The 17,601-nt window shown below is 39.0% G+C and overlaps 1 protein-coding gene across 1 annotated transcript in view; it reads right to left on the bottom strand.

The window, feature by feature from the left end:
- LOC140239414 (kynureninase-like) overlaps positions 1-10,676 on the bottom strand; it is a 58,735-nt gene extending 48,059 nt beyond the window's left edge. The window contains exons 1-4 of the mRNA XM_072319253.1: positions 10,611-10,676; positions 9,514-9,798; positions 8,915-9,035; positions 156-238 (exon numbers count right to left, since the gene is read on the bottom strand). Coding sequence (XP_072175354.1) covers positions 156-238; positions 8,915-9,035; positions 9,514-9,766 — 457 coding nt within the window. The 5' untranslated portion in view covers positions 9,767-9,798; positions 10,611-10,676. The remainder of the gene's footprint in view (positions 1-155; positions 239-8,914; positions 9,036-9,513; positions 9,799-10,610) is intronic.
- Between the last annotated feature and the right edge of the window lie 6,925 nt (positions 10,677-17,601).

Raw genomic sequence — 17,601 nt, 5'->3', positions numbered from 1 at the left:
CTCCTAACATGTTCACATTGTTGAAGCTGTTGCATTACGATCACTTTTGAGGAGCTGAATGCGCTTTAAACTCCCAACCCAACCACTACTGCACAGCTCCCCCCCCCCCCCCCCACTCTCCCCTCAATCCCCTTCCAAGTTCCATCGACACTCACCCACAATGGTGGCCATGTCCTTTATCAGCACTTCGTCGCAGTGAGCCCACGGCAACTGGCCAGTGAAATGCCCGTGGACACCGCTGAGAAATGTAACAAAATGTGTAACAGAAAGCATGCAATCAGAACAAATCATGACATCAGAATTTGAATACAGGGGCATCGGAAATCTTTGTGTTTTTTTTTTTTTTATTCCTATTATAATGTTAAAAATTAGGATAGAATGGGTATTACAGAGGAGGACACACACATACCGTACATGTACGTAGTTCGATGAGAGACTCTTCACTAAACCCATTGAGGATGAGTCCCAAGTATACTCAGGCAAGTGTCTATAGAAAATGCATGTTGTACATAGCAAAATCAGCCTCTCCTCAAGAGGTTAAATTGCAATCATGGTCTATTGACTTGTGGTGCATGAAGTCAGAATATCAATAGACCAGTTCTAAATTTGTATTTAAATTCTATTCAAGTTATTTTGTTCACAAAAGTTGCCTGTAACAACCATAAAGCTTGCAGAGGCTTGCCCTACCTAGCAACAGCTAAGTGAACTCCTGACCATGTGTTGACTTAAAGGGAGGGAGCAGGCAAATGAAATGCTTTGTTACTAGGGTGGGAGAAAAGAAACATCCATTGTCTTAAACCCACTGAGTTTAAGAATGTCCGGCTATAATTATTTGTTGTTGATATTTCCTAATGAAGCTTATAAAGTAAATTAATATATTTTGTGTAATAATTGGTATGAACTGTTTATCATTTTCATATGATGCTGTATAGTTGTTATGTTCTTATGTAATGTAACCGGCATTTGTTACTGTTAAAATGTTCATACAATGTATGTTGTTTGATATAATTGATATGTTTTTCAATGTGATGCATTATAATTTAGCCTTCGGGCTACTACTTTGCATGTTAGTTTCAATAAACCATTATCAAATCAAATCAAATTTGACTGCAGCTGAATAACAATAACATGCTATAAAATAAATCTAACAATCTGAGAGAGCGACCATGATTTAAAAAGTTATTTCAAAAACTTCTGAGTGATATCGACATCATGCAGCACACTGAAAAAACTATGCCGAATTCACATGAATAGACTGAGTTTAAGGCCCTGTAGTACTTTTAACCCGTTGAGACTGAGTCCCGAGTATACTCAGGCAGGTGTCTATGGGAAATGCGTGTTGTAGCAAAATCAGTCCGTCCTCAACGGGTTAATACATGTGTACATCAATTTTGGTGCATTTTCCCGTGCATATATGGCCCATTTGTGGCGATTTGGCGTCTAAAATCAGATCAGATGCAGTGAAGCCCAATGTGATGCTCGTATGCGCTTCATGGTTTGTCTGATACCTTAGGTTTGTGCCCTCACGATGGAACTTCCTAATGCTTCATCAAACCAGGCAGGCAGCATTAGAATGTGAATGTGGTGAGACATTTAGGCAAATTATCCATTATGGACCAAGGAAAGAAAAAGTTGCCCATTCATATCACCCGAAAAATTGAATACCAAGTAATAAGATTTGTGTGTGTGTGTGTGTGTATGTGACAGAAAAGAAATTAAATGGAGCATGGCTTCTAGTCAAGAAATGTGCAGATGGGCCCCAAATCCAGTCCTAACTCTAAAGAAGTCCAGCCTCCAAAGGGGGTCACCAATGGATTTACCATGATATGAACAGACTTACTGGTACCGTACACTTTGAACACATACGTACATTTGCACATATTGGGTTAACTCAGAGCATTTCTGGTTTTATACAAGATTTTGTTTGTTTGTTGTCAAAATTCTCTAATTTGGGGGCTCCGGGGTCCAATATTATGGATAGGAGGTGGGGGGAGGGGGGGGGGGGGGGGGGAGACATGGGATGCCCACTTGCACAATACATTAACATACCAATTACCATTCCATTCTGAATGCATTTGTAGCGGTTTCGCCTCTAAACCACAATGACTTTAGACACTCGTTTTTATATTCAGGTATTCAATTGCACACAGTGGGACTCTAGTTTTAAATAACATTTTTTGATATTTTTTTTCAGCGAAAGAATGGATACTTGTAGCTCAACCACCTCACATTCTTTACAAGACAAGATTTTAACTGTTAGATTTGAAACTCTTATTTTCCCTCCCCATTCTCTTTACAAATTCTTTCATTTACTTCAGTTATATGTCACACAATGACACCCATGCAAAAAGCCTTCTATTAAGTTTGGTGACAAATTTGCCCATGGATGAGTTTTCAAGAAGATGGAAATGTGATAATTGGCACCTATTGTATTTAATCCCCTAACCCCACAGGAAAGTACAAGGGGGCCACCCTTGGATCCGGCATAAGCAAACTTGAAACTGCAGTCACTGATAAATGTTCCTGCTGGTCATACAAACTCACTCTAGTATGTAAGTCATGGGAATAATTATTGCAGGAACGGATCACAGAAATGCCAAGATCTCTTCCCCCTAATACCGATATTAATTTAGAGCTAACAACCACATTAAATGGTTTATCCGGATGATCTGAGCGAGCAATCACGCAAGAAGATAAGTTCAAAGCAAATTTAACATATTTCTGCGCAATGATATTGACACGCATACTGCACATGAAGGAAATTTAAAACTTTGGCGAACCGCATGAACAGACAAGAGTTTCACTAGCCTGGAGAGGCTTTCCATAACATTTTTGTTCAATTTCCTAAAGGTCTGGCCTCTAAACCATAATGGAAGCAGTGGAGCCCCACGTTAACTCTTGGTTGCACTTCATGGACATGAAGTCTAGGTTTGTTCTCTTGTATGGGAGTGTAACCGACAGTTTAAGTTTGGCCATGACTATGAATTGCTGTACATTTATCTAAGTGTTTTTAATTGGTTTAATTTCCAAAAATTTCATCAGATGGATGAGCACTTAAAGTTCACTGGAAACATAGTGAGGCATTTCAGCATTTCATTATTGGTCAAGAAAATGAGAGTTTGCTTTTCATGTAACTTGAAAAATATGACAAAATATTTTTTATCCACATTCTTTACAAGACAAGATTTTAACTGTTTGAAGATTTGAAACTCTTATTTTCCCTCCCCATCCTTACAAATTCTTTCATTTACTTTGCAGTTTTATGTCACACAATGCCACCCATGCGATGAAGCCTTCTATTAAGTTTGGTGACAAATTTGCCCATGGATGTGTTTTCAAGAAGATGGAAATGTGATAATTGGCACCTATTGTATTTGATCCCCTAACCCCACAGGAAAGTACAAGGGGACCACCCCTGGATCCGGCGTGAGCAAACTTGAAACTGCAGTCACTAATAAATGTTCCTGCTGGTCATACATGTACAAACTCACTCTAGTATGTAAGTCATGGGAATAATTGCTGAAACGGATCACAAAAATGTCAAGATCTCTCCCTCTAAGGGATACCGATATTAAGTTTAATAGAGCTAACAACCACATTAAATGGTTTATCCTGATGATCTGAGCGATCAATCATGCAAAAAGAGAAGTTCAAAGCAAATTTCACATATTTCTGTGAAATGATATTGACACGCATACTGCACATGAAGGAAATTTAAAACTTTGGCAAACCGCATGAATAGGCAGAGTTTTACTAGCCTGGAGGGGCTTTCCATCAATGATTTTTGCTCATTTTTTTAGAGGTTTGGTCCTCTAAACCATAACGGAGGCAGTGGAGCCCTAGGTTAACTCTTGGTTACTCTTCATGGACAACATGAAGTCTAGGTTTGTTCTCTTGCATGGGAGTGTAACCGACAGTTGTAAGTTTGGCCATGACTATGAATTGCTGTACATTAATATCAAAGTGTTTATAATTGGTTAAATTTCCTAAAATTTCATCAGCTGGATGAGCACTTATAGTTCACTGCGAACATAGTGAGGCATTTCAGCATTTCATTATTGGTCAAGAAAATGAGAGTTTGCTTTTCATGTAACTTGGAAAATATGACAAAATAATTTTTCCACATTCTTTGCAAGACAAGATTTTAACCGTTAGATTTGAAACTCTTATTTTCCCTCCCTATCCTCTTTACAAATTCTTTCATTTATTTCAGTTATATGTTACACAATGCCACCCATGCGATAACGCCTTCTATTAAGTTTGGTGACAAATTTGCCCATGGATGTGTTTTCAAGAAGATGGAAATGTGATAATTGGCACCTATTGTATTTGATCCCCTAACCCCACAGGAAAGTACAAGGGGACCACCCCTGGATCCGGCGTGAGCAAACTTGAAACTGCAGTCACTAATAAATGTTCCTGCTGGTCATACATGTACAAACTCACTCTAGTATGTAAGTCATGGGAATAATTGCTGAAACGGATCACAAAAATGTCAAGATCTCTCCCTCTAAGGGATACCGATATTACTGTAAGTTTAATAGAGCTAACAACCACATTAAATGGTTTATCCTGATGATCTGAGCGATCAATCATGCAAAAAGAGAAGTTCAAAGCAAATGTAACATATTTCTGCACAATGACATTGACACGCATACTGCACACCAAGGAAATATAAAACTTTGCCAAACTGCATGAATACAACAGAGTTTTACTAGCCTGGAGGGATTTTCCATTGTTTTTTATTCAATCTCACAAAGGTCTGGCCTCTAAACCATAATGGAGGCAGTGGAGCCCCACGTTAACTCTTGGTTGCACTTTATGGACATGACGTATAGGTTTGTTCTCCTGTATGGGAGCGTAACCGACAGTTTAAGTTTGGCCATGACTATGAATTGCTATACATCTATCAAAGTGCTAATTGGTTGAATTTCCTAAAATTTCATCAGATGGATGAGGACTTAACTGAACATAGTAAGGCATTTCAAAACTCCATTATGGGTCAAGAAAAAGAGAGTTTGCTTTTTATGTAACTTGGAAAATATGAAAAAATAATTTTCCCACATTCTTTGCAAGACAAGATTTTAACTGTTAGATTTGAAACTCTTATTTTCCCTCCCTATCCTCTTTTTGAATTCTTTCATTTACTTCAGTTTAATATACACTTGTATGTCACACAATGCCACCCACGCAATAGCGCCTTCTAAAGTTTGGTGACAAATTTGCCCATGGATGTGTTTTCAAGAAGATGAAAATGTTATAATTGGCACCTACTGTATTTGATCCCCTAACCCCACAGGAAAGTACAAGGGGGCCACCCTTGGATCCGGCGTGAGCAAACTTGAAACTGCAGTCACTGATAAATGTTCCTGCTGGTCATACAAACTCACTCTAGTATGAAAGTCATAGGAATAATTGCTGAAACAGATCACAGAAATGTCAAGATCTCTTCCCCCTAATACCGATATTAAGCTAGAGCTAACAACCACACTAAATGGTTTATCCGGATGATCTGAGCGATCAATCATGCAAGAAGAGAAGTTCAAAGCAAATTTCACATTTCTGCACAATGATATTTGACACGCATACTGCACATGGAAGGAAATTCCAAACTTTGCCGAACCGCATGAATAGACAAGAGTTTCACTAGCCTGGAGAGGCTTTCCATTAATTTTTGCTCAATTTCCAAAGGTCTGGCCTCTAAACCATAATGGAGGCAGTGGAGCCCCACGTTAACTCTTGGTTGCATTTCATGGACATAAAGGATAGGTTTGTTCTCTTGTATGGGAGCGTAACCGACAGTTGTAAGTCCGGCCATGACCATGAATTGCTGTACATTATCAATTCAGTGCTAATTGGTTAAATTTCCTAAAATTTCATCAGATGGATGAGCACTTTAAGAGTTCACTGCGAACTTAGTGAGGCATTTCATTACTCAATTATGGGTCAAGAAAAAGAGAGTTTGCTTTTCATGCAACTTGAAAAATATGAGAAAATATTTTTTTTTCCACATTCTTTACAAGACAAGGTTTTTCAGTGTTAGATTTGAAACTCTTATTTTCCCTCCCTATCCTCTTTACAAATTCTTTCATTTACTTCAGTTATACATGTATGTTAAACAATGCCACCCACGTGGTAAAGCCTGCTATTAAGTTTGGTGACAAATTTGCCCATGGATGTGTTTTCAAGCAGACAAAAATGTGATAATTTGCACCTATTGTATTTGATCCCCTAACCCCACAGGAAAGTACAAGGAAGCCACCCCTGGATCTGGCGTGAACAAACTTGAAACTGCAGTCACTAATAAATGTTCCTGCTGGTCATACATGTACAAACTCACTCTAGTATGAAAGTCATGGGAATAATTATTGCAGAAATGAATCACAAAAATTTTAAGATCTCTTCACTCTTTTACCAATATCAAGTTAGAGCTAACAACCACATTAAATGGTTCATCCCAACAATCTGAGTAATCAATCACGCAAAAAGAGAAGTTCCAGCAAATTTCACGTCATACTTCTGCGCAATGATATTGACATGCACACTGCACACAAAGGAAATATAAAACTTTGCCAAAACTAGCCTGGAGGGGTTTTCCATTGATTTTTGCTCAATTTCATAAAGGTCTGGCCTCTAAACCATAATGGAGGCAGTGAAGCCCCAGGTTAACTCTTGGCTGCACTTCAGGGACATGAAGTCTAGGTTTGTTCTCTTGTATGGGAGCGTAACCAACAGTTGTAAGTCCGGCCATGACCATGAATTGCTGTACATCTATCAAAGTGCTAATTGGCTGAATTTCCTAAAATTTCATCAGATGGATGAGCACTTTTAGAGTTCACTGCGAACATAGTAAGGCATTTCAGCACTCCATTACGAGTCAAGAAATAGAGAGTTTGCTTTTCATCTACAAACTCAAAAAATAAGACAAAATAATGTGTGTGTTTTTTTTCCATAATGGAAAAGAATATTAATTCCAGCTTGGCTTTCAGCTTGTCTGCTAAGGTTGTAAAGCAACATATTTTGCAGCATGAAAGTTTCACAAATTGGAGCTGACGGCCATTTTCATGGCATGATTTTTTTTTTGTGTGTGTGTGTGAATTGTCACTGACATTAGTTGACACTAGTTGGCCCAAACCAAATTCACAAAGGTAGTTTGAATTTTCAACTTCAAGCTCATGGATTATGCAAATTTCATGTGAGAAAATCTGCATGACTCATTGGTTAATAGACATTCAAAAATGAATCTGCACTGATACCTGTATGTGAACGGTTCAATTATTTCACGCTTGTTTCAGTCAACAGACTATGGACTATGGACTATGGATTTGACTAAAAACTCCCTTTGTGAAATCATTCCACAAAGTCTAGACATTATCTTGAAATGAGGTACACTGTACTAACAGGGAAAGCTACATAGTACTGACATAATCCCAAAGCTTGTTTTTTAATATAAATACAGACATGAGTACATGTTTGAGGTGCATTTCAACCCCTTGCCTGCTACAGGAGGGTTATAGTGAAATTTTCTTACATTACACTAAGGAAAATTTGTGGAATTTTGTACTTGTTCTCTTTCTATTGTTCAATCACTGTGACACGTAAAACTATTTTTTGAATAGCCTCGTTTTATATACAGCAAAAACGGCTCATCAAGAAACCAGGAAAGGTCATACCATTTGAAAGGAAGTTCACAGCATGTAATTTGCCATTATGTCAGAAAAACAGGAATTTCAATCTTCTGAAAAATGATGCCAATTTATGATTCAAATGTACGTCTTGGATTAACAGGCTGTTAACCCGTTGAGGACGGTTTGATTTTGCTACAACACGCATTTCCCATAGACACTTGCCCCTGTATACTTGGGACTCATCCTCAACGGCTTAAAAACTTTTCAAACTAGACATTAAAACAAACAGACATTACAGGCTCAAATGACTGAGATTTTTTTTTTCTTTTTAACCTAGCACTTTAAATGATTTACAGTACAATATCAAACCAGAAAGTAAAGGGTTAAAGGAGACCTCCGGATGATTTTCAGACCTTTACATTTAAACATTTAAACAACTATAAATTAGTTATACCAAGTACAGAGTTTCAGAATTTATATTGATTGCGTGGAAGAATAAGAATGTTTTCAAAATTTACAATAAAAATTGCAATGAACAAGGATGATGACATGGCAGGGTCACCATAGAAATGCATGAGTCGGGGCTCAAGGAAGCAGCACAAAAGAAGAAGGCATGCATACCAGTACATATTATTACACAGGTGAACTTGTTAAGTAGGTGGTAGTGTATGCAATTACACTGCTACATATCTGAAATATGTGAGGCTGTTCAGTGTAATTTGTTTAAGATTTTTCAGAGTATCGTTTCTCTGTTCAAGGACCACAGTAAATTCCACAAATCTATAAATGGAGCTGTCGATTTATGTACTAATGATGTGAAATTATGAAAATTGTAGGGAATGCCCCTCTAATGGTACAACTCACTGATCTCTATAGGAAATACCTAGATATTTTATTGACTGGTTGTTTTGAAGCCACTGTGCTGCCATTTTACCACACATATCACCATTCATTGTATACGGAGCTAGCAATGTCACAAGTTTTCTTGGTGTCAATATCTGCTGGAAAAATGCGTAGATGTCTGCATACAAGAGTGTATGTGGCAGCTCACATACAAGCTGCTTTTTAACCAGTTGAGGATGGTTTGATTTTGCTACAACATGCATTTTCCATAGATTGTGCTTGCCAAAGTATAATCAGGACTCGTCCTAAACAGGTTAAACTGTTTATAAACAGCTTGAATGGGCCAATGTGACATCCAGATATTTACTATAAAGATCAGTGGGTACCATGCCCCCTTAAAAAAAGGGGAGTGGGGTGGTCTCTTTGTGACTATGATAACTCACTGCTGTCCCCATTTCTCCAGCTCAGTATCCAAGTAATGGCGGACATTCCTTGGCTGGAGTCCAAGAGAATTCCCGCAGAAGTAGATGCACTCATCGTCCGGCTTGACCAGGGACAGGTCAACTGTGTTCAAAAGCAAGGACAATCATAAAACTTGACCAGTGATGAATGTATTCAGTCAAGGAACAATGTTAACACTATCAATGGACCAAATCACACACCAGAATTATGACTCTGTTGTTTTTTTTTTTTTTTTTTTGGATCGCAATGCAGAAATCAATCGAATTTGCCACTGTTCATATATGTCAGCATAAAAAGTAACTTTGTAGCTACAATTGGACCAAAAAGTGAATTGCTCCTGATCCTAACACAGTGTGCACATTGCAATACAACCCCCCCCCCCCCCCCCCCCCGCGGGAAAAAAAAAAAAAAAAAAAAAAAGTTTTGCTACATGATCAAAAGCTCAGGCCCCTTTTTGACTCAATCACACTTCACTGGATTGCAATCATGGAATTCAAAGCAGTATTTAGTAACTTTTTTTTTTTTCTGCAAACTTTCAAAAAAGCTCTGGTTGGCTTCACAAGCAATGACCGATTCTTACCGGATGGAAGATCCTTCATCTTCGGGTAGACAAAATCTTCTCTGAGCGACGCCAATGGATCCTCTTTGTCCATTTTCTCTGCAAATTCACAACTGGTGAGCTCACAGCCAAACTGCTTCGCCTTCTCTCTCAGGTCGTCCATGGGCACAGCCCGAGCGTGGCCGTTGGTCTTGGCTGGCTTTTTCGACGGGACGGCCTGATCCGTTCCATTCGTGGTGGCGCTCTCAAGGTTGCACTTACGTTTCTCGGCCATGGCAAAAAGAGATGTCAGATGTCACCTGCAAACTATTTAAATTGTACACCATGGAGGTGAATCATAATAGATGCTTCAAAAATCAACTGAACTTCCATTCAAGAACATTTATCAAGGATTAAAATGGCAGCAGCCCACTCACACTGGGCCATCTACCAGATACAATTCAAATAAAGTTCCGCCAGTTTCAACAGCTAAAAAAAAATATTTTTAACTTAGCTGTTTTTAACTTCTACTGTCCTAACGTTAGTAGTACTCCTACTGTAACTCTAGAGAGAGAGAGAAAAAAAAAATCTAGACTATTGTTGTTCAGTAACTCTGGGAGTGAGGATCACAATAATTGATATGTTTCACAAACTTTGCTCTAGAAAACAATTATGAACACGCACAATGAACACTAAATAGTTCAATCAATTTCTTTACTTAAGAGGGGTGTATATTCAAACTCTATCAAAACTCCTAGAGTTTGGCACTAAAGAAAGTACTGTACACTACTCACTAGCGCCTAGACAAGAGTTCTAATCTAAGTGAGACAGCCACAGATTTCAACTTAATAGATCCTAAAGACATTTTGCACTTCAAATTTAAGTCAAGTGTTCATGTTGACTGTTGTATTAAAGACAAGTATGCTATGAATGGATCATGATCTGAATTTTTTTTTTTCTGAATCTCACTGTAGCAGCACTATTCCCACACAAATTCTGCAAAATTTGGGAAGTATTTGTCTTTATTCTTTCTTTTTAACGAATCTAATACGTATGTTGTGAAAAGACAAGCCATCACGTCGCTTTTGCTGGTGTAACGTTAGCTGGTTTACCAGCTAGCACGTAGCAGCTCTGTTTACCTGATTCGTTGGTAGCAGTATCGTGACAAGGAGGCAGCCAGCAGCGTGCAACGAGGAAGGACTAGCGGCAACAGAGGGTTATCTCCGGACTGGGAACGGAGTGGAGCGATCCAAAAAAGGAGGCGTTGATCGGGAATAACAAATTCGTTCTCAGCAGACCCGAAGCGAGGATTTGATAATCCGGTCCCTCTGATCTGAATCAAATAGTAATGGGCGGATGAATGCAGGGTGCGATTATAAACATCACCCTCACATATTGGGAGAAACTAGACGTCCCAACAGGTAGCCGGCGATCACCAGGTACCGGATGGATAGGTAGCCATGCATGTGCCAGAGAACCTACCTGTGACCACTGCTTACGATCTTATGGCCACCTAGTCGTCCTGCGGTCGAGGATATGTCGACATCGACGCGACAACCATGTAGCTAGTAGAGCAAACCTCAACGCATTGCATGCAACACTGCACAGCGCGGGTAGTAGCGTGGGGGTGGTACGTAAGGCCTTGCTTATGGGGTGCCAAGTATCGCATGGTCTATTTCGTTACAAAATCAGTCATCTCGTTACCAAAAAAAAAAAATGATAATATTTCCTCAGGAAATATATTTTCAACATATTTTTTTTAAATAAAATGACTGATTTTGTGACAAAAATACCGCCACTTTGTAACAAAATGACCGATTTTTTTTAACGAAATAGACCGTGCAACACTTGGCGTACTATACTTCCTACATACTACGTAAGTAGTAGCAAAAGTGATATGCGATAGACCAAAGAGGTTATGAGCCTCTTTGTATGAGACGCACGACGCGAACTTGGACAGGTGGACGCAAAGAGGTTCTATGTAAACCTCTTTGGGTGGACGCCATTCGCAGCGTCTTTTACCAGTGATGTTTCTCGGTAGGGTGAGGGTGGGGTTGTTATTCTCAATAATTTCATGTCAAAAACAAAACAAACCAAAACTCGATCTCTTTTGAACAGTTTTGTACATAGTTCAGAGGGATACTGAGTACTCTTAGGTAATGACAATGACAAAAATTCTCGTCTGTTTGAGCATTAATATTCATTGATTTATGAAAACATGGGGACATTTTGAAGCATCTATAACTTTCTTATTCAACGTCAGATTTTGGAAAAGTTTTATCATTCCGTTCATCGTTTTACTTTATTTGCAAAAACTAATCATTTCATTCATGGACTCGGGTTTGGAAAGTGTCCACCATCGTGATTGCTCTTACAAGTTTCTCGGTTACTGTTTTGGCTTACTGCCACACCTAGAGTTTGAACCATGTGTATGCGTCTGAATATGGGTGCGGATATAGGTATAAATAGGTACAATATAACAAGAGAGACTTTCAAATTCATTTCACGAATGATTGTTAAATGTTTCCTAGGGGCAACATGTGTGGGTTCACATGCCTACGGGCAATAGTAAATGTATTTACTTTTGTGTGCCCTGACCGTCATGTAGTCTCCATTCATTTCATTTTCATTTTGTGTAACGTGTACAGTACAGTGTATCCTTTGAAATGTTCATTCTGGTTTTTGTTTCATGTTTGTAATGTTAATGATATGTATCGTGTTTACCTGGTCGAATAAATAATAATAATAATAATAATAATAATAATAATAATAATAATGAACTCTCTTGTTAGCGTGTATTATGAGCAAAAAGTATATGTCATATTATGACTTTCATGAAAATGACCCCAGATCAGTTAAGTATAGTGCACGGTTGTATGGATGATGTTCTATTTGATGAGAAGGATCTTGAACTTCATTCGTGCGGGGATTAACAGTCAGTGTAAATGGCGGATGACAGGGATGGTGTGATTGTACGTCACATATTGGGCCAATTGAGAGTAGCCGTATGTAGTTTTGTAAATTCAATTGTCACTGTATGTTATAGAGTAGGGAATAAATCAGGGCCGGCGGAGCGTTTTCAAAAGTGGGGGGGGGGGCACTTCCGGGTTTGATGAGCTAACAAGAAAAAAAAAAAAAGGTCGGGGGCCCATAAAAATGATGACACCTTATGTATTCCTTTTATGGTGCACAAAAAGTGTGTGTGGGGGGGGGGGGGACGAGCCCCCACGGCCCCCACGGTTCCGGCGGCCATAAATAACCCCACGGATAATGAAAAATTAATGATTGAAATAATGGCGGTGACGATAATGATGAAGTGATTATAACAACGACAATAATTAAACTGATTATGATGATGACAATCGTCATCATCATCACCATCACCATCATCATCATCACCATCACCATCATCATCATCATCAAAACGGATCAAAGTGAGTTTCCCTTATAATCATGAAGTTCACCCCGCCCCCCCCGCCCCCCCCCCCCGAAAAGAAGAATTAAAGGCGGCGTAAAGAGCTGTGACAATAATAGTTGTGCCAATTCAGCAGCGCAGCAATTACTTTTGGGAAGAAATTGTTGTTGTAGAATTCATGTCCAAAAAAAACAAAACAAAACATGATTATTGCACTACATGACGTACAAACCAGTGGGGAAAGCTGGGATATATATAGGTTTTACTGAATATCGCCTTGATTAATCTGCACTTTATACTTAAATTGGACCAATGTTTCTGACCCGCCATGTACAAATTTCATAAATCTTTTAGATGATGATGATGATGATTCTCGAACAACTACTCGATATGTCGAAGTAAATCCAATTCCAGATGAAAAGTAAACAAAGAAAGTGATTCAGTGCCGAATAAATTCTTTCGGTTACACCTCGTTATTCCGAAGGTTCATTATTCCGAAGGCTCTTCAGTCCGAAGATTCGTTATTCCGAAGGTTCGTTTTTCCGAATTTCATTTTCGGATTAACAAATCTTCGGAATAACGAACCTTTGGAATAACGCCGCAAAAAATGTTCGGATTAACGAGCCCTTTTTCATTTTCGGATTAACGAGCCTCTAGGTATATAGGGAATTTGTGTGTTTCGGATTAACGAACCTTCGGAATAACGAACCTTCGGAATATCGAACCTTCGGAATAACGAACAGCACCCAATCCTTTCAGATGGAGTAGGTATATCTGATTAGCTAATGAGGTTTCATAGAAATTCAACTCAATTCAATTCAGTTCAGTTCGATTCAATGAAATTCATTTTATCTATTAATAAAGTTCCAATATAGAAAGTGCTTCCCATAAGTATATCAATATAATTATCAAGACTATCATGAATCGTATGCGTCCAATTTAGGTTTTCTTAGTTTTATTATCTATCATTAAACTCAATTCAAAAAATTATGGAGGAGAGTTCCGTTTGAATAATTTTATGTTTCTTGTGATAGAACTTGTTAGGAATAAACACTCTCGCTGAATTTGCTTATGATGGAAGTGTTTAAGGGCTGCTCTGTGTTCTAATAGACGTATACTAGTGACGTCAAACAAAAAGGGCAGGTTAAAAACTTCCCTGAACAATATTGTTCTTTGAGTCTTTATTATATATATATATATATATATATATATATATATATATATATATATATATATATATATATATATGAAGAGTTTGTTCACAAAAACCGATAAGTCCATTAATTTTTTGAAGATTTTGAAGTACGGTCTCTTTCATAAAGTACAAAATAATACCTTTTAAATGATATATTGGTCACTACAAGGTAGTTTTTTTTTAAGTTATGGTCAGAAGAAGCAATTTTTTTCTTATTATTCTCTTTACTTTTCATGACCTTGAATCGCAGATATCTCCATTCGGCAAATATGGACTTATCGGTTTTTGCGAACAAACTCTTCATATAGGCCTGTGCGTAATATTACTCTTTTTTGCTTTCAATGAATATACTATAGTATTCCACTGTATATCCTTTTGGGATGGAGTTTCAGCCCGATAAGAATCCAAGCTCGAGATATTTTTCGCGATCGCAAATTAGCGCGCTATTTCATTTCCTATTCACATCAGCCCGAAGAGAATTAGCCCGATTTTTTTTTTTTCGAGCTAATTCGACAGCTGAGCATGCGCAAACAGTGTCGTGTGTACCAGTAGAACGCGCGCTTTCGGGTCACACACGCTAGGCATGATGGGATGCATCGCGCTAATTTCTTGAGGCGATTTCACATTATCAAATAGCGCGCTAGTTCGCCAATTATCCCGCTATTTCAGAAATTTCCCGAGTTGGACTTGAGAAATTTTCTCGATCAGAGCGATGCAATTAGCGCGCTAATTTGTATTCACATTATCAAATAGCGCGTTATTTCGTGATCGGGTTAATTTCCCACGTCAGAAAATAGCGCGCCATTTTGAAACATCGGGCTGAGTGTGAAAACACATACTGAGCACCGGGACCTCATCTATCCTACTTTTCTTAATCAATAGGCGTTTTCACATCAGCGCGATGTTTCGAAATATAGCGCGCTTTTTTTCTGACTTGGGAAATTAACCCGATCACGAAATAGCGCGCTATTTCATAATGTGAATACAAATTAGCGCGCTAATTGATCGAGAAAATTTCTCGAGTTCAGTGCGGGAAATTTCCGAAATAGCAGGATAATTAATGCGAACTAGCGCGCTATTTGATAATATTCGGGCTGATGTGAATAGGAAATGAAATAGCGCGCTAATTTGCGATCGCAAAAAAATATCTCGAGCTTGGATTTTTATCGGGCTGATGTGAAAACGCCTATCATGGGAATCATTTCATATAGGCGGGCCAGGCGCTGAAGAAACATGGATTGTTCGTGATCAACAGAGATGGAATAATGTCGTTATATAGGTGGCGCCAATACAATGATCACTAAGCCCGATATCGCGCATAAGATCGCTCGCACAGCGTGGCATAAGATAATTAATATTCATTTATGAATAGGCCCTATGGTGTACACTTGTCAATTTGAATGAGGACACAGCCACGATGTGCTGTTAATCATGCATGAACAATACGCATGATTATACACGTCGTTTAAGCACTGATATATCACCGGGTTTGAACGCCAACGCTTCTGGCGAGCTGGGGCTCCTTGAACAGAACTTCCGTTTTCCTTTTGATCCGTCACCAATAATTAAAGAATCTAGTGGGTTTTTCAGGGTTTTTTTTTTTCTGTAACTTGAATGAATAACCAACGTCTTATCATTTTTTAGTGAACGTTTTCAAGAAATCCCACCCGAAGCGTGCACCCGAAAATATTCTAGAAATAAAATAGAATCCTTGCATGCGAGTCCCCCATCCCAAATATTGGACATGTTCTTGGCACTATTAAAAGGCCTACAATCTTTAAGGGGTGTGTATGTTGTTGTTGTTTTTTTTTTTTTTCACAACGAAACCCTAGGTCTGGCCCACTCTCCTACCAATCCCCTTGGTCTGAAAGACTCTGCACGGCTTTTGCCCCATCCTCAAGGCCGGCGCAGCCGTGGGGGCCACACTTTTTGTGCACCATACAAAGGAATACATAAGGTGTAATCACTTTGGGCCCCCACACTTTTTTCAACCCGGAAGTACGTAAGTGGCACTAAAATAGAAATAGATAGAGATCTGATGTATGGCGGCGGTAAGGTTATGTGTTTTCTCTGAAGACCTTTTTTTTTATAACACCCGGAAATGGGAGGGGAGAGAATGAGCCGAGGCCCCCCCCCCCTTTTTTTTTTTTTGCTTGTCAGCTGAAGAAACCCGGAAGTGGACGGGGAGAGATGAGCTGAGGACCTTTTTTTTTGCTTAGCTCATGAAACCCGGAAGTGGGCCCCACACTTTTGAAAACACTGCGCCGGCCCTGATCCTCTCCCTCCCACCCAACCACCCCCCCCCCCCCCATAAAAAACACCAGTGGGTCTGGCGTACTCTTGTCACACCCCCCTGGGTCTACACTCTTGTCATACCACACCCCTGGGTCTGGCACATTCTTGTCACACTTGCACCCCTGGGTCTGGCACTATATGTGACAAGAATAATAATTATGGAAAACATATTACTAATATGTTCTGAAAGCTATTGCCTATACGTCACCAGGACAGCCATAGGCCCTATGTGATAAGACTGCGTTTTCCGACAATTTTACACCTATTGTGAGAGAATCGATCTTGATAGCAAATCGTAGCTTGAAATTTAACACCTAAAGGCCGGCCTATAATACCAACAGAGCGGGGGTCCGTTTCATGAAATATATGACAATAAAGGTCCTGTTTACCTTTTGGAGCAGTGATTTTAAAAATGTTCAAGATATCACTTTTGATGCATATGTGTAGTGTAGGTCAGTTTTATCACAAAACATCCTACCATATAAAATTTTTGCCGTAAAGCCTATAAGGAGATATCAGTATTATTTCAATAGCTTATAAATGTTTGTCAGAAAAATACCTGAACATTTCTTGAATACTCCCGATCAGTCGAAAGTGTTGTTTCATTTTTTGTTCTAGATGGGATATAAATCCACAAAAATTATGATCGATCAATCAATCAATCAATCAATCAATCAATCAATCAATCAATCAATCAATCAATCAATCAATCAATCAATCAATCAATCAATCAATCAATCAATCAATCAATCAATCAATCAATCAATTGCTCTGCATAGAATCCTTATTATTGTTAGGCCTATGTCTTCTTCAGATTTACAATGGGTGTACTAGACTCCGCGTACTCCGGTAAAGATCTTGTTGCGTCACCCAAAAAGGTTCTCTTTGGCGTCACCTCATTGGTGAACCTTGTAGACCCTATCCCTAGTCCCACTCGCCGTCATTCGTGTTTCGGACGTAATCCACAAGTAGGGGACATTGCATTGTTGGTTGGATGCGCTTACGTACGTATTGCTGCGGATCCGGGCTAACTCGGCCCACGGGACAACTCGTCCCACCCGTTGAGGGTGGGCCGAGTTGTCCCACCCGTTGGTATCGATAGTGATCGTGAGCGCTTGTCTGTGTTTGAGGTTATTTTGTCTTTGTGACGTCTTTTTTAACCGTAACTTTTATGGAATTGTGCTCAGTGGTTTCTGTAAGGAATATTTGCCAACTTTTGGGGGAT

The sequence above is a fragment of the Diadema setosum genome, chromosome 16, assembly GCF_964275005.1.
Source record: "Diadema setosum chromosome 16, eeDiaSeto1, whole genome shotgun sequence".
Lineage (NCBI taxonomy): Eukaryota > Metazoa > Echinodermata > Echinoidea > Diadematoida > Diadematidae > Diadema > Diadema setosum.
Note: the sequence above shows the minus strand (reverse complement) of the source record. Positions and strands in the feature narration are given on the sequence as shown.